At 40.0% G+C, this 23,046-nt stretch overlaps 1 protein-coding gene and 2 non-coding genes across 4 annotated transcripts in view; 1 reads left to right on the plus strand and 2 right to left on the minus strand.

Moving 5' to 3' along the window:
• Window positions 1-23,046, plus strand: part of LOC119901722 (contactin-associated protein-like 4) — a 120,887-nt gene that overhangs the window by 45,489 nt on the left and 52,352 nt on the right. For both annotated transcript variants that reach the window (XM_038717341.1, XM_038717342.1), the window contains exons 3-8: window positions 4,604-4,797; window positions 10,620-10,767; window positions 14,712-14,918; window positions 16,558-16,733; window positions 16,941-17,087; window positions 20,446-20,713. In XM_038717341.1, coding sequence (XP_038573269.1) covers window positions 4,604-4,797; window positions 10,620-10,767; window positions 14,712-14,918; window positions 16,558-16,733; window positions 16,941-17,087; window positions 20,446-20,713 — 1,140 coding nt within the window. The remainder of the gene's footprint in view (window positions 1-4,603; window positions 4,798-10,619; window positions 10,768-14,711; window positions 14,919-16,557; window positions 16,734-16,940; window positions 17,088-20,445; window positions 20,714-23,046) is intronic.
• trnal-caa lies at window positions 22,282-22,364 on the minus strand. The gene has a single exon. It is a non-coding gene; the product is annotated as a tRNA-Leu (tRNA).
• On the minus strand, window positions 22,409-22,491 carry trnal-uaa. The gene has a single exon. It is a non-coding gene; the product is annotated as a tRNA-Leu (tRNA).

Raw genomic sequence — 23,046 nt, forward strand, 5'->3', positions numbered from 1 at the left:
CCTGACAGACACCAGGGGAGAAAGAAACCAGGAAAACCACTTAGATGTAAAATGACAGCCGTGACAGGAAATATTCAGACTGTCAGCTCACTACTGTTTCATTTATATCTGACAGGATGGACAAAGTAAATCTTTGTAACGCCCCTCTGTTTCTTAGTCGGTTCCATCACATCTTTTTCTTTCTTCCCAAGTCTGATTTTCATGATTAAAGCTCAGAGTATCTTTTTCTGTCAGTGGACACGTCTGTTAGTAAAGTGCTTATTAGCTTTGCCCTTCAGCCAGATCTGACTCCACCAGCCACAAGACCGACGCTGCTGAGCTTTTCTCCTCAACCTGCCACCATACATTGTTCAGAAGCATTTTTGACTTGTAAAGAAAATATGGAAATACTGAAACGGTTCATTTTCCTCATGGTGGGAAGCAACTTGTATAACTTCAAGACACAATTGAAAGGTTTAGATGGATTTAACCACAATCAAAATACCAAATTAAATATCAATCTCAAGAATAATTACTACAGGTGCATGTGCAACAAAGCTGACCTTCTGCTACCCCTAGATTCCATTACCCAAGTGGACGAAATATTTTACCCTGAAATGTATTTATTAAATGTTTTGTTTGCTTTCTGGCATATTGTTTTTACTGCAGTGAATAGAGAAGAGAGAAGAGAGCCTCAGGAAACATAGAGACATGAACAGTTATTGACATTGCAGTTATTTGCTATTTGTCTTGTGGGAATCTCTCAAGGGTGTGAGTCTGTGAGGGATTGTTGTGGAATGAAGACTGATACATGGTTGCCGCAACCAAGGCTGGACAGCGTACATCTGCCTCTTGAGCTCTTCTTATTAGGACGTCAGGACGTCACCATCTTTTTTAGGGCGTATGTGTTCAACATGTGTACGTATGCAGACCCCTGCTTGTAATAAGAAGCGGCTGCAAAGTATGAACAATGCTTGACACTTCTCAGTGTCCTGGGAAAGCTGGGCAGTGCTAGGGTACTGGAAAGGAGGCTCGAGTTGACTCACAAATGTCAGATTCAGGAGGACATATTCAAGTGCTGTCCTGGTCGTACTACAATGGAGCAACTCATGAAGATTGCAAAAGCACTGCAGAGTGCCCAGTTTGTCCAAAGGCTTGGAAAAAGCTTATGACCTTGTATCCTGGAGCATCTTCTGGCAGTTACTGTGAGAATACAGGGTTTTGTGCTTGTATAACCCTGCGATGGACTGGCGAACTGTCCAGGGTGTACCCTTTCGCCTGATGTCAGCTGGGATTGGCTCCGCTGTGCACGTTTATAGGTGATCGGAAATTCATAGTGTGTCATACAGCAAACATCAGACCAAGGACATCAACAGACCAACAACCAGACAGCTACTTTACAAACACAACCATCACCTGAGTGCTATCCAAGTTATACTAAATGCTCGTGCTCATCGGTGACAGGGCGTCACGCACTACACGAGCTGACAGAGGCTGTGTCACCCGACGCTGGTTTCCAAACCACGTTTTGAAAACAAATGTGAAATGTGAAACGGGAAATGAGCGATCCTGCACACGAAACAGCTGTTTGTAATTATAAAGCTAGCAATTATAAAGATAAAGAATATGGTTGAAAGGATGGATTAGCTGGGTAGCAGGGATTGTCTGAGCTACAGAGAGAGCTGCAGGTGAGTTAAAAGGTGCAGCTCCCCGACACCCAGTTAACTCATGACTGTGCGGTTACAAATCACGGCCCAAAAAGGAGAACAACAAACGCACGTGTGGACATTTTCAGCTGAGGACTGCAGCTTACTTTGGCTAGCCTTCAACTCAACAATCAATCATGATTTCAGTTAAATGCTAAAGTTGCTGTTACTGTTACCTTGTCTGTGGTCCGCTGCTTTCTGATCATGTGCCGTCGTGCTGTTGCCGAGGCGACATAAGTTTCGTTTTAACAACATTAGAAAGTTATTGTTTTCATTAGTTTGAAATAATCCCATCCTTTGGACACTTTCTTCTTTGTCCCTCGCTATTTTCTTTCTCTTCCTCCACTTTGCAAACAGCGCCATCATAATCACGCCGTGTTCACAGCGTAAGCGCAATGTGCGACAGTAATAAACGTCTGTGCGAAACAGTGTGCTGTATAGTTATATGGATTAAACGAAGCGTTGAAGCAAAGAATTTGTGTTGATTTATTTTATCAATGGATTTTATCGATTTAATCAATGAACCGTTTCAGCATCTCCAACTCTGAAAAATTTCAGGTTGGGAGTTAGTGGCAGTCCCGCATGTGGGAAGTCAAATACATTGGGGTCTAAGTGGTGTAAGATTCTGAGATTAACAGTTCATTATCAGAACTGATGGATACATCGGACTTGGGAATCACGGTGAAGAGGAAGCTGAGCTCAAAGGTGAGACTCTCAATTAACCAGTTGATCTATGTTCAGTGCATATACTTCCTGGTGATCCCAGTTTATTGGGCCCATATGTCATTGGCCATTTGGCCGACTGCAGGACCACACAAATAACAGAAATGTCTTACAGCTGATTCTTTTGTGATGGATTTGTGTAGCAAAAAGGGTTTATAGACCTATGGGCATAACATGGACTTCAATTCTAACTTCAGCTCCTATACAACAATTTAACAGCTCAGTGCTGTCCTCTGGAGGCTTAGCATAAATTATGTTTGTAGGTTAGTTTTAAAACGCTTCGTGCTGCTACCACAAAAAGCAGACAACAGCACAGTAATGTGAGGACATTACACAGTTTGTTGTCTGTTTGTTCTTTTAATGCTTCCCAAGAGCCCGTTGACTCCCAATATGTGTGTGTGTGTGTGTGTGTGGTCACCCCTTCCTCTCTCTCTACTTCTGTATTTATGCTGTTTGTCCTGTGCTTTTGTTATTTATTTGTGTATGTGTGCTCAGTGGGACACTGGTCAGCAGCCTCCTCCTTCAAAATCGTCCATCTGGTGTTTGAGCTCTGAGGCGTCACTTGGCCTGACAAAGCACTTTCCAACACACACCCCCACACAAGCACCGTGGCTCTTTTCTCTTGTAACAGTAGTCTCTGTATCTGAAAACACGGACAATGAGCTTGTATACGGCTAATCAATAACAGCACAGCCTTTACTGATGGTGAAATAAGACATATTGTTAATAGCATAATGTGTAATTAGGTAAGACTATACACAAAATGCATAGTATTGCTCCAAGCCAATAACAAACTGCACTTTTTAATTAATTATCAGCGTGTTTCATCAAACCCTCTTTTTATTTTTCCCAGCCTATTGACCTAGAATACAACCGATCAATATGTTACAACACTGCTCTTGGTTGGTGAGATGTAATACAGGAAAGAAAACAAACCTGCAGGGGTACTGTAATACTAATCAATTCCTGGCACCACAGCCTCCTATTGATGATGTTCTATATAGCAAAGGATCCAGACCTGTAAGCAAACTGTAAAACTAATCAATAGATCACGCCACAGCCTCTTAGCAATGCTATATTTGGAAGACGATGCAAATGGTCTGGCATTCTGTGCAACAAATCAATGCATGGCTCCGCAACCTCTCATTGATTATGTTTTGTTTTGGAACTGTAGTGAAGGGCTACACAATAATTTGTGGTGTAAAATTGTTTGTCATGAACTAAATCCAGTAAAACATTTCAGCAATGAGGTCAAAGAAGATGCAAGTGTCTCGCCGTGAGGATGTCAGGACATTTCAGAATAGAAAATCTTTAAACATCAAATCATCAAGAAACACCACATGCTTCTATCTGGTCTGTGGGTCCAAACTGAAATATTTCATCAACTACTGGGAATGCATTTTGTAAAGTGATTCACATGCCCTCCAGGATTAACAATAACTTTGGTTATCCTCTGAGTTTTCCTCTAGTGACCCCCTAACTTTGGTTTATGGCCAGATAGACAGACACACAGACAGACTGAATTATTGATTGATTATGGAAAATAATTTCCACAGTGTACACAATTTGTGTCTCCATAACACAGATACTACACATTTACATACAGATAGGTACTGAACTAATTCCCATTAACCGTTGTTGTACTTTGTTTCCTGTGCTAATTAGCAAATGTTAGCATGCTAAGTATACATATCACAAGGTATACATATCACCTACTAAACATTAGCATGTTAGCATTGTCTTATTCATATTATATACAGTCTTATTGAACAGGAAGTAATTGTTGTATTCATTTACCTAGTATTTTGTTATTATTCTCATTTATTATATTTATCTTATTAATACATTTTGTGTGTGTGTAGCAAGTAAAGAGCTACATTGATTTTTACTGCATTGTATGATGACTAATAGTATTCAGTAATTGTAATGGTTGATTTGTGAGAAAGTGACTAACAAAGTAAGAAAGTCTGTCATCCAGAAGCACTGCTACAAAGCATCACATTATCTCAAAGAAACAAAAATCTCAGTCCAAAGACAAATGTCAAACCACTTAATTAATGCATTGAAGTCAGTTTTAAACTGCTTTAAGTGTTTCACAACAATTAGCATGTGACTCAAAAGCCTATTGCATCTTTTACCTTGTAGACTGAAATAAAATAAATTAATATTTGATTTGATTTTCTCTCTCTCTGCAGGAGCTGGAGGTTGGTCTCCTCTCACCTCAGACAGGTATCAGTGGTTGGAGGTTGACCTGGGTGAGCGGACCATGATCACAGCTGTTGCCACCCAGGGCCGCTACGGCAGCTCTGATTGGCTGACATCATACTTGCTGATGTTCAGCGACACGGGACACAACTGGAAACAGTACCGGCAGGAGGACAGTATAGGGGTGAGTCCATACTGCAGAAAACTAAACTGTACCAAACCAGCTTATTGTAAAAAAAAAATATATATATTATCAAGATGAAGACAGTGTAACAGTTCAATGATGAGTGAATACTGAAGTAAATCACAAGTGATTATTACAGGTAGTGCCGTCAAGTGGTTGCTCAGACTCAAACAGCGCTTTCAAATTAACAAATGTACAGGAAACATGACTTTCTCTGGAGAATGCATACCCTATTTGAGTTACTTACAGCACTTAAGCTACAATTCTCACATTTTCTAATGTTTCAGGCCGGCAGCAAGTATCTATGGTATAAAGTATAAATAATGGATGTATGATCATTTTAATCTTATTACAGACCATGAATTTACTATCCTACTAACTTGAATCTAATGTCTTTTAACTTTTAACTAACACTAGCAGGAAGACCTTATAGGTATGACATAGCTGTGAAAAACATTTAATTTTTCATAGTTTAACAGTACAAATTAGATAGGGCCAAAAAGAAGAAAATTTAAAGTACATTAATATTTAACCATTAAAAATTTGTTGAACAGAGGCTCCTGGTGGTGTGAGACAGTACCACTTTACAGTTACACAAGAAACACAAACACTACTGTAGGTACAGTATCAGGTAATAGAGTTAAAAAGGAACACCACTCAGATTCATTCCAGCTCATTTTGCCGGAGTGCCTCAGTCATATTTACAGTGGATGTGGTGTTTAGCAGCACTGGTCTGCAGGGATCAGTCCATCCTGACGAGATAATCACAGTCATCAGGAGCCTTTGACTCTTCATTAATAATGAATGAACCAATGAAAGAGCTCTGCTGACTGTGCGGACCTGTTGCCAAAACACTTAAGTGCTGTTGATGGACACAGAGCAGCTGAGCCTCACTTCCCCTGATGAGACCATGTGGTGCAGCCTGGAGCACTAAAATCAATGAGGAAAAATCCCGGTGTGTCTGCTGAACCAAAATACAAAGCTGTGGTGCTTTTTATGCACATGTTCAAACTGCCTTTTTATGTTTCAGTTTTGTCAGAATACTGTTAATGATTTATCCCTATGGACTGAGGAGTGACAATAAAGACAGGAGAAGAAATGGGTGACTTGAAGTGGTGTTGTAGGTTTCATGGGAGAGAGATTTTTCCTGATGCTTTTTATTACATGTTATTAGACATTAAAGCAATAGCAACAGTCTTATCTCATTTGTATAATCTCTACAAAAGCCACAGTGTAAAGACGACAATTTGCAATTTTATACAATAAACATAAAATTTCACAAGAGCAATTTTTGAGGGGGACACAAATAATACAGCCAAAATTGTACTTGTAGGCCTATCGGATACATTTACACAGAGAGAAGTCTTACTACTATTTTTCTGGCCAACAACACAAAGCCATAGTTGTTTAAATATGACTTAAGTTCATAGGTTCACCACGCGGCCATATTATCCTAAATAACTTGCGTCCTCTATATGCTACATTGTAATTTAGGTTTCTTCTGGGATAGAGGACGTCTCTTACACACACACACACACACAGATCTTTCTAAGATCTATAACTGACAGCATACACAAACATTTTTGTAACTATTTATTGGAAAAATCAGTTTTTATTAGGATCCCCATCAGCACCAGTATAAATGTTAGCTATTCTCACTGGTCTCAATTGTATGGCCATAATTAAATACTGATTATAAAGTAATGTTTTCACTGGAAGGAGCCGAATTTTTGTGTCACAAACTACAGTAATCTGCTCAACTTTCTTTTCCCATCAGACTCACAAGCACACACCTACACCTGTCTGTCTGTCTGACTTTATTTGTCAGCAGTTTTATTTAAAGAGGTGGTATTATGCTCATTTTCAGGTTCAAAATCTTAATTAGGGGTTATACCGGAACAGGTTTACATGGTTTAATTTTCAAAAAACACCATATTTTTCTCATACTCATATTGCTGCAGCTCCTCTTTTCACCCTATGTGTTGTACGCTCCGCTCTTGAGCTACAGAGTGATGCATCTTGTACAAAATCTTTGTTTGGAGTTGCTCATGCGCAGTTCCCAGATAAGGATTACTAGCCAATCAGAAACAGAGAAGGGCCGGTCGTAAAAACAAGGTAGTGTGATCCAAATCAAAGCCGCTTCAGACTGCGACCGTAACCTAGCAGATGGTATAAGTTACTCAAGTCCACAACCACACAACATCATTGTTCCACATCTTACCATCAGGACTATCTATGCTGCCTTGCCGAAAAATGCTTCCATAGCGCAAATCGATAGACTCGACTCTACTCGGCCCTGCTCAGTTTTCTGTTGCAGACAGTACCCAGAGATAGTACGTAGCTGATCATCATAACGACGCCACACACAACTGCCGCGACGTAATGTTCAATGCGACACACACACCAGCGATCCACACAGCTTTCTCTTTTTTAAGTTAAAACATTTCAACATTCCTCAGAATGTAAAGACAGATAAGCGGTATGAAAACCTTCCAGCTGTGTTTTCCTCTGCCGTTGTTGCTGCAATGATGATGCAGTGAATAGTGAATATTCTCTCTGACCAATCAGCATACTGTCTGTTTTCACGTTACATTTTAGTATCCCTCAGCTCGCTTGAAACCTCGACGGAGGTGATACGAGAAAAAGTACCTGGAAGCAGGTACAGGTACAACATTTCTACAATGAAAACCCAAACAAAGGCGCGAGTCAAGCCAAAGGGCCTCCGCTCAGACTAGCTTGGTTTGAGGGCGTGCCTGACCCACTAGCTGCTTGGCAAGCTTTATGACGCGTTTTCATTGTGACGTCACAACTCAAGGAAGGTGCCAAAGTATTTCTTGGTTTTTGAACCCACTAAACATTTGAGATATGACATTTTAATTAGCTTTAGAAGTGCTGTCAGATTTTGGCGTCATTGGATGGAGCAAGGTTAACTGTTTGCCCCTTTTCCCAGTCTATATATTATGCTAAGTTAGCCGGCTGCTGGCAGTATCTTCATGCTTTGTGTGGAGAGTGTCTTTCCTTCTCTGGTTTAATTTGTATAGTATAGGATAAGATAACTGCTGCAGGCTTTGGGTTAAAAAGAAACATTTTCACAAGTCAATCACAAGTAAGTGTGGCTTTCAACTGTAATGTCACAAACTCAGCTTGTCCCTGTAGAACTGATTAATGAAATCAGTCAGAAGGACAGCAGAGGCGGTGAAGCGGTGAAGCGTCACCTCCCACCTCCTGGTAGACACAGAACTCCCCTTCAGTGTTTTCCCGTCACACAAGTGTCGTGTTGGACTTGTATTTGTCCCACTGTAGTGATGGAACATGGTTCAGTCTACAGCCACAGGAATACTAAGTAGTTTTGATCTTGTTTGTGTAGGAAGCAAACGCAGGGATTTTTTTATTTTTTGCGTGGACATTTATCCAGGATTACACTACATCTGTTACAGCAGTTCAGAGAGGAGCTTTTGATTAGAAGTCGAGGCGAGGCAATTTCCTCATGTGGAGGGGAATATAAGGTAAAAGGTACCAGGTAGTTAATGAAAGGTTGTATAATGAAAAGAAGGTTTGATGTTGATGGGTCAGGTATCTGTAAAGAGGTGGGCACAACAGTGGCCAGCCTCTCTCCCAGCTCTCTTTCCTCTTCTCTAAGCGATAACCTGCCATGGTGCCTGGTCCGGTTGATCTGGCAGTTGGATCATCTAAGGTCTGCTGCTCTTTAATCTAACCCGTCTTCCTTTTCCACTGACTGTATTTCTGTCATATGTAACACGAGTTTTGCCAATAAAGTCAGGAAAAACTCATGAAAAACAAAAGCGTAGCAAAGTTTGAAGGACCTACCGACTGATGCATCGACATGCGCTGACGGTTGCTAAGCAAATCCAGCTAATCTCAGCACTGAGGATCGTCTCTAAGAGAGCAGAGAATGACTTCCCACAGTTTAAAAACGTGTCGATCTGACTCCCTTCATAAACTGTTCTCAATCCCAGTCACATTTCAGAGTGTTACGGAACTTCTATGCATTAGTCAGTCGAGCTCACGGTCTCTTAGAGGAGAAAGCTGTTGGATCAACTTTCAGCTTAGAGGGCCAGCACAGGGGTTTTCTCTTCTTCTTCCTGTTGCTTTCTCTTTAACGTAGAGAGGAATAGACTGATGAGAGGAGTGATAAAAATACACATCCCTTTTGTAATGTTTTGTGTAGTTAAATGCTCGTAACTTGGACAAACTGTGAAATAAATGTGAACTGTGAAGGTTCTCAGTCATCCGGGTCATAGTTATTCAAAGAAAGTCAAGGGCAGCTGGACTTCCAGTTGCCCTTGACTTTAACCTTCTTTGGATGTGAAATAAATGAGCTGTTAGACATCTTGAGTGAAGGATGAGTTGCACATTAATATCAACATAAAAAAAAAAAAAAAAAACTTTTCACCTGACATTGTTAACAGATGTTTCTTCCCCTCTCTCTGTTTTTCAAACTGTTTAGGAGACTCAAGTCGTGTTTCTAAAAGTAAATAGTATGATAAAAGCTCGGTTTGGCTGCTTGGTTTAAAAACGCTGACACATGACCTATGAAACGAATTAAACACTCCCAGCCACTCAAATTATTCACATACAGCATATACCAACCTGATCTCACAGAAATGTAAGTTACACAGCATCTCTCTTCATCATATGATAAGATCGAATGCCACTCTCTCATGATTACAGAGGAATTATTAAGTTAATTATGCGTCAAAGCTTTTATTCAGTAGTGGGAGAGCCGGTTAACCTGAATGTCAACTTCAAGGGAGCGATGTAATTAGGATGGATAGCCAGATGGGAGAGGTGGAAAGAGATGAAAAGAGCCATCCATCAGGCATTCAGCCCAGAGTCAGAGAGGAGACAACACCGATCTGTTCGCTCTTTATGTACCAGATTTTGGAGAAAAAGTTCATTGTTAATTCAGAAGAATTACATGTAAAAAAGTGTACTTTGCACACTGTACACACCCGTACAACCATGGTAGTGTCAGATGCAAATATGCACCGGATTATATTGAAAATGACGCATGTCAAATTTGTAGGTATGTTATATTGATTATTCTGATATATTACAAAATCTCCAACCCTGTTTTCCTTGAGCCCAGGTTAATGACATCAGCTGTTTCAAAGAATCTTTGTTTGGTGCAACCAACAGTCCAAAATCCAACAAAATTGAATTTATGATTACAGAAAACTGAGGCAAATTCTCATAAAGGAGCTGCAGCAACCAGAGATTTTTTGTTTTGAAAAATGAGTCAGTAATCAAATAGTTTTCTGCACATTAGTCATTTCAGTGTCACTTTGCACATAAAAAACAGAATGGGAATGCTGAAAAAATGTTTTTACTCTTGGCTGAGGTGGACAAGTTGGTGCATCGACCAATTGCAATGGAAACAGGCTTAGCGAAGCACACTGCACCTCCCTCTAATTAACAAACATAAATCCCATATTTTCATCGATTTTCCGCCATTTCAGGTTTGACTGGAGCTCTTTTATTTTGATTTTGTGCCCTCTTCTTCTGAAATGGTTTAATGGCACCGACTGGAGAATAACGCCACCAACAGTTTACCTTGATGCACCCAACTTCTAATATTGACATAACAGTAATGGATGGAAACACCGAGTAATTAAAATTTTGTTTTCCAGATTTTCTGGAAACTCTGTTACAATTTGTGCTATATTTAAATGTAACCTGACTTCAGTGCTCAGTGTTATTATCCAAATCACAAATCACAAACAAATATATCAACTTCAAGTACTGTGTAAAAGTAAAATGTAGTCAGTGAGAATATTTTCATTGTGTTTGTGTGTTTTCAGTCTTTTCCAGGTAACAGTAATGCAGACAGTGTGGTTCAGTACAAGCTGCAGCAGCCGGCGATCGCTCGCTTCCTCCGCCTCATTCCTCTGGACTGGAACCCCAACGGGAGGATCGGACTCCGACTGGAGACCTATGGATGTCCTTACAGTAAGTCTTTTCTTTTTCACCTGCCTGACTAGACTCTCCAGGCTTTTGTAAGAATGGACAGATGCTGACTAACGTTAGGGTGGTCTGTATCACCATGGCAGCACAGACATGCACACCTGACCTAACCTTACTAGATCCAAATATACCTTACAGTAATAAAGTAATGAGTGAAGCATTATCAGAAGAATGGTGGTGGTAGGGGTAGTATTCAGATCCTTTAATTAAGAAAAAGTATCAATACCACAGTGCATTAACAATTAGTAAGCAGCATTTTAACATTAGCTGATCAGGGTGGATCAGGATTTAATATGATATTGTGCTTCTTTGTCAAAATAAGTAGAAGAAATCTGCCAGTCTAGCTAGATTATTTCACGATTTCAACGATTTCCAAAATAATAAGGTACACTGCTTAAGAAGATAAATGTCACTTAACTACGGAAAATTCATAAAACTATTTGACTTCTATTACAGGTTGAAATTACCCAATCGCACTGATTTCTTTACTTGTTTAAAGAAATTAATACATTTACTTTAAAATTATTTGTTAAAATTAAGATTTTTGTTTGAACTATGCAAAATGTTAATCCCCAAAGTAATTCCTCTAAATGTAGTGCAGTAAAATTTACAAATTTTCTCTTTAAATGTAACGGAGTAGAAGTATAAAGTAGCAGAAAATGGAAATACTCAAGTAGAAGAACAATTCATTTCACGTTGTTAAATAAAGTAGTAACAGTAAATGTACATAGAAGTAGTTTGTTTCCACTCTTTGCAATTTACCCCCAGTAGAACAATAATCTCATCATAACAGCAGAGGCATGTAGTTACTGTAAATCTACAGACTTAATCCAAAATACCATATAATGTTGAAGTTTTAAGGCAGGCATCCGGGAAATTGATTGTGTGTGCGTGTGTGTGTAGTAGGACTTTCTGTTTTAACTAAGGTTTTCACACCCGCTCTAAGTATAAAAATGATGTACTGTATCCTCTAAATACTTTCTAATAATTTAAAGTGCCGTACATACAATTTTCACAATGAATGACCTTATTATTTTAAGTATGTCCAACTGTTGTGTTATCTGTTTACATCACTTTCCTCACCAAAAAATGGTGTGTGTTTTCTTATTTAATTTCAAGAAACACAACGATGTACTGCCAACTGTTAAGTCCACCTATATGTTTTATTTCTCACCTCTGTTATTATCACTGGTAACCATCATGTTTCATGCTTTTCTCCCCTAAGCCGGAAAACACATTTTGTTTAATTGCTTCAGTTTTGATTCATGTATTTCACAACAGTTTTGAGATATTAAACCCACATCACACTGTGTTTATACCTACATACACATATATATAACTTATTTCTCTTCTGTTTTTTCATGTTTCACAAAATATTTTTACTACTCAAACAGTTTCTTAATCGGATCCATTCACTCTTTGCTTAATCATAACTCTACCCAAAGAAGGTTAAAGTCAAGGGCAACTGGACTTGGTTGAAGATACTAGAAGACGTTTCATCCCTCGTCCAAGAGACTTCTTCAGTTCTGAAATGACTAGCAGGGAAACTCAGCTATTTAACCTCTGTGCGATTGTTTGCCAGGATCGTCAATACCGCTGGTTCGTTAGTGCTCCTGGCTGTGGTAACGACAGTCGTTATGGTCGTTAGAAACACCCATGGCCAAGTCTGAACGACCATCGTTGGCATCCTCACCTGAGACCAAGAGGTAATGCTTGTTTAGTTTCCTGAGAAGTGATGAAAGGACAGCATTGGGTGATAAGTGGTGGCGTAGACCCCTCCTCTGTTCAACGACGGCTTCTCAGTCCAGGTGTAAATGATTTCCTTGACACCTCTTTCAAACCATCCATCTTCTCTGTCTAAAATGTGCACCTGGTGGTCCTCAAACGAGTGTCCTTTATCCTGCAGATGTAAATAAACTGCTGAGTCTTGACCTGAGGAGTTAAGTGCAATTTATACTTCTGCGTCAAATCGACGGCATAGGCTACAGGGCTACTACACGTCGAGTCGACGTGGACCGTAAGCTCTGTGATTGGTCGGCTGGGTAGCCTCGCAATGCCTCCGAGCCAACCGGAAGTACCCTGCGCTTTGAAGTGACATTTACTAGTGAACCAAAACGGCGGCTGTAACACAGTGAATCAATATATTTGACCATCCCAACACGAGTGAAATGACTCGTTTCGCTATCAGCATGTGATCCATTCTGTCGGTAACATTTGAAAAGGCTACACCAGCAGCACGTATACAATTTTACCCCTATTTACGTTAGCGGAGGGCTAAACTGGAAGTTAGCCTGCTCGGCCGGCAAAAGTCAACACAGTGGACGCTGTAGCGCTACTGCCGACTAACGTTTGGGGGTGTAATCGCAGAATGACGGAGACACCTACGCGCAAGTATAAATTCATGTCTATACAAGGTTTCCACCTGGAGTATAAATGGGCCTTTAGCCCTTCTGTGTTGAGCTATGCATTTGTGTAGTGGCTGTTTAATTACACAAACTCATGGCTCAACTAGTCATTTCAGAACTGAAGAAGTCCTTTGGATGAGGGACGAAACGTCTTCTAGTATCTTCAACCAAGTCCAGTTGCCCTTGACATTAACCTTCTTTGCATAACTATGACCTGGATGACTGAGAACCTTCACAGACAACTTAATCAAACCTCATACTATCAAGACGTTAAACTCACAGTTTCAGTGAGTTTAAAGTCTTGATAATACATTAAAGATCGTTTTATGTAGTGTGTGTCACAAATAAATTGCACACATTTTTAAATGGCAAAATACAAAAAACGTCTGCAGCCATGCCTATTGTTGCAAGTAGATATGGACAGGGGAGAGACCAGCCCAGAACCACTGGCCTGCTTACAGTTGATCATTCGGGTATAGCATTATTAATTCATTATTATTATTATTATTATTATTATTATTATTATTATTATTAACAAACACAAAGACAGAGCCTGTGTTTTAAAGTTAATATATTACTAAATGGTTTTCATTTATTTTGGCTGACTTGTGGGCAGGGGGTCAGGGTGGATGGGTGGCATACAAAGATGAGGACTTTGACACCAGAGACTGGGGTTTGCATCCGGAGTCCTAGGGTTAGACAAATAAACAATCCTGAAAAAAATGCTTGCTATCAAAGGCTGTAGGCCAAATGCACAGCAGCACATGTGCACTTTCAAGGTCTTGTAAGCAAGAATATGTGTGCTCATTTTATTGCTAACTTGGTCCAAGTGCTAAGCACCCAATCATGTAAATGACAAGGTGCCATGTAGCTGTTGCCATGTGTGACAAAACAAGTTATAATAAGCTTTCTCATCACTCATGAAAACAGGATAAAATCCAATTTTGGAGCAAATGAAATGAATTAATTTCAGCAGAGTGACATTTTGAAATGGGTGTGCGTGTTATTAAATTCAGAATATATTTATATATTTTCAAACAAAATGTAAAAATTGCTCTCTATGTGAAAGGACAAGGAAAAATGTGCACATCTCACACATGTTAAACCCTCAGTGATTTCCTTTTCTTCATGCCCTTGCTCAACACCAAATTCTGTACAGAATTATTTCTACATACCTAATGTAAGTGTATTAAAACTCTTCAATCACCTATCTTAGTCCAAATCCCTAACTAGAGCAAAATTTTATTTATTAACTGTATGTAATGTTTAATATGTTAAACAGAATACAGTTCCAGTTCTTCCTGAGAGATTTCTTGTCGCCACCCGCCGTGCACTGCTAATAAAACACTGTGTGACACTATTAATCCAGATATGTATGTGTGTTTGTTGGAGTTTTTTTTGTGGTGGGGTGGTATGGTTTAAAAACCTTTAAGATATTGATTTGAATGCTTCATGGATTTTCTATAGTATCTGGCTGATAGGACCATAAAGTCCAGACTACAGTATCTCTGTTTTGTCTTTCAGCCTCTGATGTGGTGAGCTTGGACGGCGGCAGCAGCAGTCTGGTGTACAGGTTGAGTCCTGGGCCGAGGCGGACGTCCAGAGATGTCATCTCACTGAAGTTTAAAACCCTGAGGAATTCTGGGACACTGCTGCACGCAGAGGGAGAGGGAGGACGCAGCCTCAGTCTGGAGTTAGAGAGAGGAAAGCTACAGCTGCTGCTCAGACAAGGTACAACACACCAGATACTGATGGCTTCTGACAGATAATGACATTTGTTCATAGATATTTTACAATGAAGTGTAACACACTGTGTAATCTGTATATATATAAGGTTTATTTGCAGAACCACATCTATCTTTATTAGGGAAAAATGGCAGGTTTAAGAAGCGTATACTGTTGACATCTCCAGAAAAAATGAAAATGTAGCATGTAGAAACATTACTTCTGACAAAGACCATGACGTTTTCATCCGTGCCATCTAACAGCAACTGAAAAGAATCTTCAGTTGAAATTATTTTCTCAGCAAGAATACATTTTGTTTCTTCTAAATTTGACTGAATTTGTGTGTCACCTTATAGATATATTGGTACAGAACATCTGTATAAAGTGGAGGACAAATTAAACTCTGAGATAACTTTAGATTGGTTGTGGTTGGGTGAGATGGACGACACGCAAGCTGCCGTCTGATTGGTTTAAATCTTGGCTCACACTCTCTGCTGCTGCATCTCTGTCTAGTTACCGCCATGATGGATGTTACCCATTCACTGTAGCATGTGTTAGGGCCGGACTTTGCAAGGCTTGATGCATGGCTTACAGAGCTCTGTGTGTGTGTGTGTGTGTGTGTGTGTGTGTGTGTGTGTGTGTGTAAATTGGGTTAAATCAGAGGTTGTCAGGCTGCCATGCTGAATCATCACCATATGGCTCTTCTCTCATCAGGAACCCCATCTGGCTGCGGAAATACTTTCTTCATCTAACCACTATACATTCCACAGTATACACAGTACATTTACTGTACTGCACTTAAGTACGATTTGAAGTATTTCACATGAATCTTTCCATTTTATGCTAATTTATAATTCAACTCCACTACATTCAGGAAGTCAATGTTTTACTGCACTACATTTATAAGGCCTGGACAATCAAAACTGGTGAGAAAAACACTGTCTCTTTCCACTCATCCAGACTGTAATCAAAAACTCATTGCAATAAATGTGTTGAAAGGACAGACTTGTTTTATAAGGTCCACATCTCAACTTTCTCTTTCTTTGGATGAAGTTGTTTTTCCTCATTCAGGCCGCAGTCAAATATACACTCTCGCAAAATGAGCTGAAATATCAAAGATACATTTGTCCATCATCTTCCAAACTGTCTCTGTTTCTCTCTTTGAAGTTGGAATTGTCTCTCCCTGAAGAAAATCTAATACATTTTTAATGGTTGACTGTATTCAGCTCTTTGTACAGTTCCTTCTCTCAGCAGAAACACAAAGTTTCTCTTCCAGTACTTTGGGGGGATGGATCTACTTATTTGGACCGGCTGGTGCTCATCTATCATTAATGATGTCTCACCATGTTTCCTCTGCAGTAGGGATTATCACATATTTGGCTTCAGTTGTCAAAGTCTACTGTGCAAATATTCTATAGTCAATAATGAGATGAGAGAAGGTGACCTAGATGTGATACTTTCAGTGGGATACTGGGAAAATTTAAATATTCATCACAATAAAGAAGCTTTTATTGGCCAGGGTGTTCATTTCCCTCAGCACCAGGTCAGATAATGCAATCTCCATAGTGAGATAGGAAAATAAAATTTTTATACTCCGTCTTGTTACCTCCTTCTTTCTAACCACTCTCCACCTTTTCTCTTCCAGGCAGGACTTCATCCCCCGAACCCCGACGTCTTGCTTCCCTCGGCAGCCTGTTAGATGATCAGCACTGGCACCATTTAGCAGTGGAGCGGCGCAGCTCTCACCTCAACCTCACTGTGGACAAACACACAGAGAGGGTTCAAATCCCTGCAGAGTTCAGCCACTGGGACGTTGAGCAGGTGTGACAAAATACAGGAAAACCCATTACACACACACACTTTAAACATGATTGTGTTATCCCATTACACCACACACTTTTCAGGAAATCACAGGTACAATTATTGAATTCCCAAAATTACATAAAGGGAGTTTACATAATGTAATTCTATTATTTAATGTGCATGCAACCCTCTGTAGATGTCTGTGTGTTTTTTGTCTCCATACAGCTCAGTGTAGGGGCATTCCAGAGCCTTGGGCCTCAGAAACCGGCCGTTTCCAAGAGGAACTTCCATGGCTGCCTTGAAAACCTGCTGTACAACGGCCTCAACCTGATAAAATTAATTAAACACAAAGACCACCAAGTTACTCTAATGGTAAGTTAATTTAGTTAAACACAACCACCTACATGTGCAGTGGGGGCCACTGTGATCATGAAATGGTGCTGTCAAGTGTAGCGAGTCAAATATTTTCATCATTTTATTAAGTGCTTTAGCATAGTGTGTAAGTGTAAATTAATGGAAATTAAAATGCGTTAAAAGCCCTGAAGCTATAACCACATTACTACCAACTTGCACTGATGGTAATATAACGAAGGCCTAGCTAAACACCACAACCACCAATACACTGTATTAACAATTAATAAGGCATAACAATCATAAACAGAAAGACCTGTATTTTGATGTGCTATGCTATTTTTCTGGTAACTACTGACCTCAATTAATTGAAGGCTACAGTGTGTACAGACGTGAAAAAACACAACATGTTTGCTTACTGGTAGCTGACTACAACATTAAGCTAGTGTTGACCTGAAATAAATGGTTCAGCCATAGGTTCAAATTACAGGTTAGTGCAAGACAGGTTGCATTTTTTTTATAATGATAGACACAACTTACAATGTACCGTATAAGTAATTAATACAGTATCTGTCAATTCTTAACAGAAAGACCAATGTTAATGTGTGATGCTAGTTTTTTGGTAACAGATCCCAGTTAAAAGACAAAACATGCAGTCACAGTAAGTTAGCTTATTGGTAGCTAGCTTACAACTGGGGTAACCCGAAAGATCTTGTTCAACCAACAAGTTAGTCTAATGTAAGCAATACTTCTATATTGGAAAACCAGGTGGAAACCTTGTATAGAACCTAGACTCAGGGTGGGCCGCCAGCTGCCTCCGGTTGGGGAGAGAGAGAGATAATGGGCTAGTCAAGTCTCTGTTTTCTGCAGATGACCTGGTGCTGCTGTCACCCACAAAATAGGGACTACAGCTGCAGCTAGACCTCCTGGAACTATACTGCCAGAATTGGGCCCTGGCAGTAAACCCCCAAAAAACTCATATCATGATCTCTTAGAAAAAAATAAATACCACGAAAACAGATTCATCATTTCACTCTAGGTAACACCACCCTAGATCACACAATGAACTACACCTGGGCCTTCAAATTACAGCGTCAGGGAACTTCTGTAAAAAAAGCTTGTAGAGCTCTCTATGCAATTTAACAGAAATTATAAAATATAAGTATCCTAATTAAAATCTGATGTATAATATTTGACAGTGTTATTAAGCTCTCCATGGCGGTGAAGTCTGGGGTCCACTCAGTCATCAGTGCTACAACAGATGGGAAAAGCATCCCATTGAGACCCTACATGCAGGATTCTGCAGAAACATCCTACACATTCAAAGAAAGTCTCCTACAAATGTGTGTAGGGAAGAATTAGGGCAGTTTCCACTAATAATTGATACCCAAAAAAGAGCACTAAACTTTCTGATGCACCTTATATCAAGTCCAAACCAATTCAAGTCTCTGAAAACCCAAGAGCTGAACCTGGAAAAGAGCAAGTCCTGAGACTAACAAATCCTGCATCATGTCACACACACCTTTTTCAAGCCAGCACTGATTTATAAACACCAATTAGAGTAAACCAAATTATCACTCAAAGCAAAGTGTCTGACTTTGTTGACTAACCATTGTTTCTTCAGCTGTCAAAACAAGGAACCAGTAGTCACTAGTAGTAGTGATAATGATAAAAGTAATGACTTTGAAAACTGTAATGAAAGTAAGGAAAATTGCGAATGGACTGTACAAAATATAATAGGAAATTATTGAAATGTGAGCAGAAGTTTGTGATGTATCACGCTCATACTCAATGTGTAGACAATGGTACAGCACAGTAGGCTATACTGAGGTCTTTAAAGTGATGCGATGTCTGTGTGTCTATGTAATGTAGAAAACAGCGGCTTTGTGTTGTTAAAGCTCAGTTTCTTCTAACTCTTAGGGCTCTCAGGCTTTTATCTGAGGGGTACAGCATCAATGACTGGACATGGGCCACTGAAACCAAAATCTGCCAGACTGCCACAGAATGTGGACCCCCAGAAAATTGCTTTTGATCATTGCTTAAATATTCTGCTTGGGTATTTTGTGACTTTTTTGTTTGTTGAATTCTAACCATTATTCAACAAAGTGCAAACGTAACCACAGACCAGCATGTCCATCTTTTAGCTCTAGTTTCTTGTGGGTAATGTTTTATTTTGTTTTAAGTCTTAGGGTTATTTGTTTAGTTTTTCTTCAACTGGTTTTTATTTGTCTCTCTCTTGTGAATGTGTGAGTATCAGATTCCCCAGTGGGGTTCAATCTTACGTAACATTTATTCATCATATTACAACAGGGTTGTAAAATGAGATGCGGTTTGTAGTTCCCTTTATGCTACAAAAAGCAAAAGAAACAAAGAGTAACACTCTGCACTGTAGTTACTGGTTGTTTTAGATGCTGATGCTAAATGAAGCAAGGACAAAGGAGTGTAGACAGTGGTTAGACTTTCACTAATGCCTCCTCATCTTGGCCATTAGGACCTTCAGTTTCTACATTGAAGATGAGTGGAGCAAGCCCACCAGAGAGAGGCTGTGAAGGTTCTCTGCAGGGAGTAATAAATGCTCTCTCATTACGGCCCAGGCAGAAGAAAAAAATGTGATTTCTTGGTAAAGAGGTTCAGAGATTTCACATGCATGGCTGAAGATCTAATAGAGGCAATTTGATGTCGGTACTGTGGCTCTTAAGGTACTATCCACAAAGTTATGGTCCAATTTAATGCAGAAAATAAATAGTGCTTGAGATGGGTCTGTGAGGGTGCTAAATGAAGAAAATAAGAGTATGGGTGAAGGAGGACTAGTGTAGTAGACGTTTGAGTTTTTTCAAGGTAACTTTTTACTTTGTGTTGTGCAGTAGCCACTCCAACATTAATTATTGTATAAAACTTTAACTGCACCACAAAGACCCTTTAAATGTCATCTGTGTTTCCAAAGCATTCTAAAGAAAGCAGAATGATATTCCCAGCAGAGTCTGGGATGTGATATATTACTAATGCAGCCTTAGCAATGGACCTGGTGTTATTACCACTACTCCAAACAATGCACTGTAACAGAGATGTCAAGATACTGTGGTACTAGGCTTACTGTATTTAGTCTCTTTCTTTCATTTTCTTTCTTTATCTTCTACCTCCAAGCTAGGTGACTTTGGTATTTTCAGCTTTCTTTCTTAATCTTAGTCTAAGCCTTGCTGTTGTCATTATGGTAATACCAGTGTCCTCTTTGAGGAGACTTGCTGATGAGATCATTGTGACATGAGGTCACATCGACACGCCCTCTGCAACTGATTAATATTCATGTTTTATGTTGTTTATCTCTCTAGTAATCATTTTTTTCTGTCCCACCTCCTCCTCCTCCATTCTGCATGTTTAGGGCAATGTGACCTTTTCTTGTGCTGAGCCAGTTTCCGTTGCCGTGACGTTCCCCGGCCCCCAGAGCTTCCTCCAGTTACCGGGAACGACGGCGTCCTCCTCGGCGGGCATATCCGTGGAGTTCCAGTTCAGGACGTGGAACAAGGCAGGGCTTCTGCTCACCTTCATGCTGCCTCAGGAAGGGGGCGTGGTCTGGCTGCACCTGAGTGAAGCCAGACTCCGACTACAGATCCATAAAGCTGGCAGGGCGCTGCTGGAGCTCAGCGCAGGTCAGTCTTGACCCAAACCCCCACACCTACACTTCATGCAGTGTACAAAGATAACAGTAGCAGACTTATCACTCTGGACTCTTAGTAAAAACAACAATTCCTTCACAGACAGCAGTAGACAAAAGCAGGTATCTCATTTCTAGCCAGCGACCGATAATTTTATCATCTGAAATGACAACCATTACTGGGGCGCTCCCTTAGTGGCACACAAATTACAAAGCTAACTGATTACAAACAATGGTGACCTTTGAGAGAATGGACACCCACAGTCCAATTTGAAGGAAGTTCTGATATTAGCTGTCCTGCACACTCCAATTTAATAGAGCGCCACTCTGCTAACTTATACATTAAAAAGTAGTAACAATATCACAAAGCTTCAAGCAGGGTGTTTTTGATGAAGGTGCATGAATTCCTGGTCAGACTGGGAAACAACATTTATCTTTTTTGGAGACACTTTATTAACATTATCCAACCTGCAATTCAAATCCACCTACCAGGAGTAAGATTTGAACCAACAAGGTCTCATGTCCATTGCATCTTGAGTGCAACACCTTAAGCACTCTGCCATCCTGGTGATGCTTGTTTGTGCCTTGTAACAGAAAAAAAGTCAATAATGTGAAGATAAAATGCCTGCTGTTGTCTGTTTAAGTCAGTAATCGAGAGCATACACCAGAAATGGGGTCTGAACCCACAAGGATCTACAGTATGTCCATTGCATCTTCAGTGCATCGCCTGAACCACTCGTCCTTCCTGGTGAAATGAGCAAGTGCTACTAAAGGCAAAAAACATGCAGAAATGTTGAGTTCAGTTACTATTTTCTCCATCAAGAGCTGCATAAAATATGCATATTTTTAGGGATACAAGGATCAGTATTTTAATTAATAAATTCCTAAATAAATATTTCATTTCAATGACAAAAGATCACTGCAAGCAAAGCAAGTTCAACATACCCAGGAAGTCGTTTGGTTATCTGGCTTCACTAAGCCTAATGATTGCAATCACGCAAAACGGTCACCCGATGCCATTAAATGAATGTGTTGCTTAGATATATTCTTATGCCGTGTTTGACAATTTTAGCCTTATTTTTTCAGCTGCAATGGCTGTGTGTTGGCTACATGATCAGTCTCTATAAAATAAGCAACAAATGCAACCTAAATATATTATTATAGTAATATTAAATATAATTTGAAGACCAAAATAAATGCTCAATGTATCCCAGTAAATTTTATAGTCATAGAACTGAAAATCCAAGATTAAACCTGGGGTGGCGATGGTGGAGTGGACACATTCTTTTGCTGTGGGAGACCGGGGATCGAATTCCACTGTGACACTCAAAGTGTGAAACAATGAAATACTCGTTTTCAGGAGAAGTAGTAACAATATCACAAAGCTTCAAGCAGGGCGTTTTGGATGAGGATGCGTGAATTCCTGGTGAGACCGGGAAACAATAATCCATCCATCCGTCGTCACCCGCTTATACTGCTTACAGGGTCGCGGGGGGAAAAATAATGTTTGTCTTTTTTTGAGAGACTTTATTAATATTATCCTACCTGTAATCAAAAACCTCCTACCAGGAGTGGGATTTGAACCCACGAGGACTCACGTCCATTGCATCTTGAGTGCAACGCCTTAACCACTCGGCCATCCTGGTGAGATAAGAAAACAGCAGGCTTTTTTCATTGCAGAAATCTTGGTTACCAGGAGTGGGGTTCGAACCCACGAGGGCTTTTGCCCATTGGATCTTAAGTCCAACGCCTTAACCACTCGGCCATCCTGGTGACTTTTACTTAGCTACGATAAAAGGATGGACATGGTCAGCTACAATACTCAGGCTGTTATGTTTAAGTGATGCCCAGAGTGTGCCAAGAAAATATCCCCACACCATTACACCACCACCAGCCTGAACCGCTGATACAAAGCAGGATGGATCCATACTTTCATGTTGTTTACATCAAATTCTGACCCTACCATCTGAATGTCGCAGCTGAAATTGAGACTCATCAGACCAGACAATGTTTTTCCAATCTTCCATTGTCCAATTTTGGTGAGCCTGTGTGAATTGTAGCCTCAGTTTCCTGTTAGCTGACAGGAGTGGCTTCAAGTGGCTTCAAGGATCGACGTGTTGTGCATTCAGAGATGATATTCTGCGTACCTTGGTTGTAACAAGTGGTTATTTGAGATACTGTTGCATCTCTGTCATCTCAAACCAGTCTGTCCATTCACCTATGACTTCTGACATCAACAAGCCGTTTTTTTCCGTACAACTGCCACTCACTGGATATTTTCTCTTTTTCAGACCATAGTCTGTAAACCCTGGAGAGGTTAATCAGTAG

The sequence above is a fragment of the Micropterus salmoides genome, unplaced genomic scaffold, assembly GCF_014851395.1.
Source record: "Micropterus salmoides isolate LMB-PRFRI ecotype aquatic unplaced genomic scaffold, ASM1485139v1 Ms_hic_scaffold_14, whole genome shotgun sequence".
Classification (NCBI taxonomy): Eukaryota; Metazoa; Chordata; class Actinopteri; order Centrarchiformes; family Centrarchidae; genus Micropterus; species Micropterus salmoides.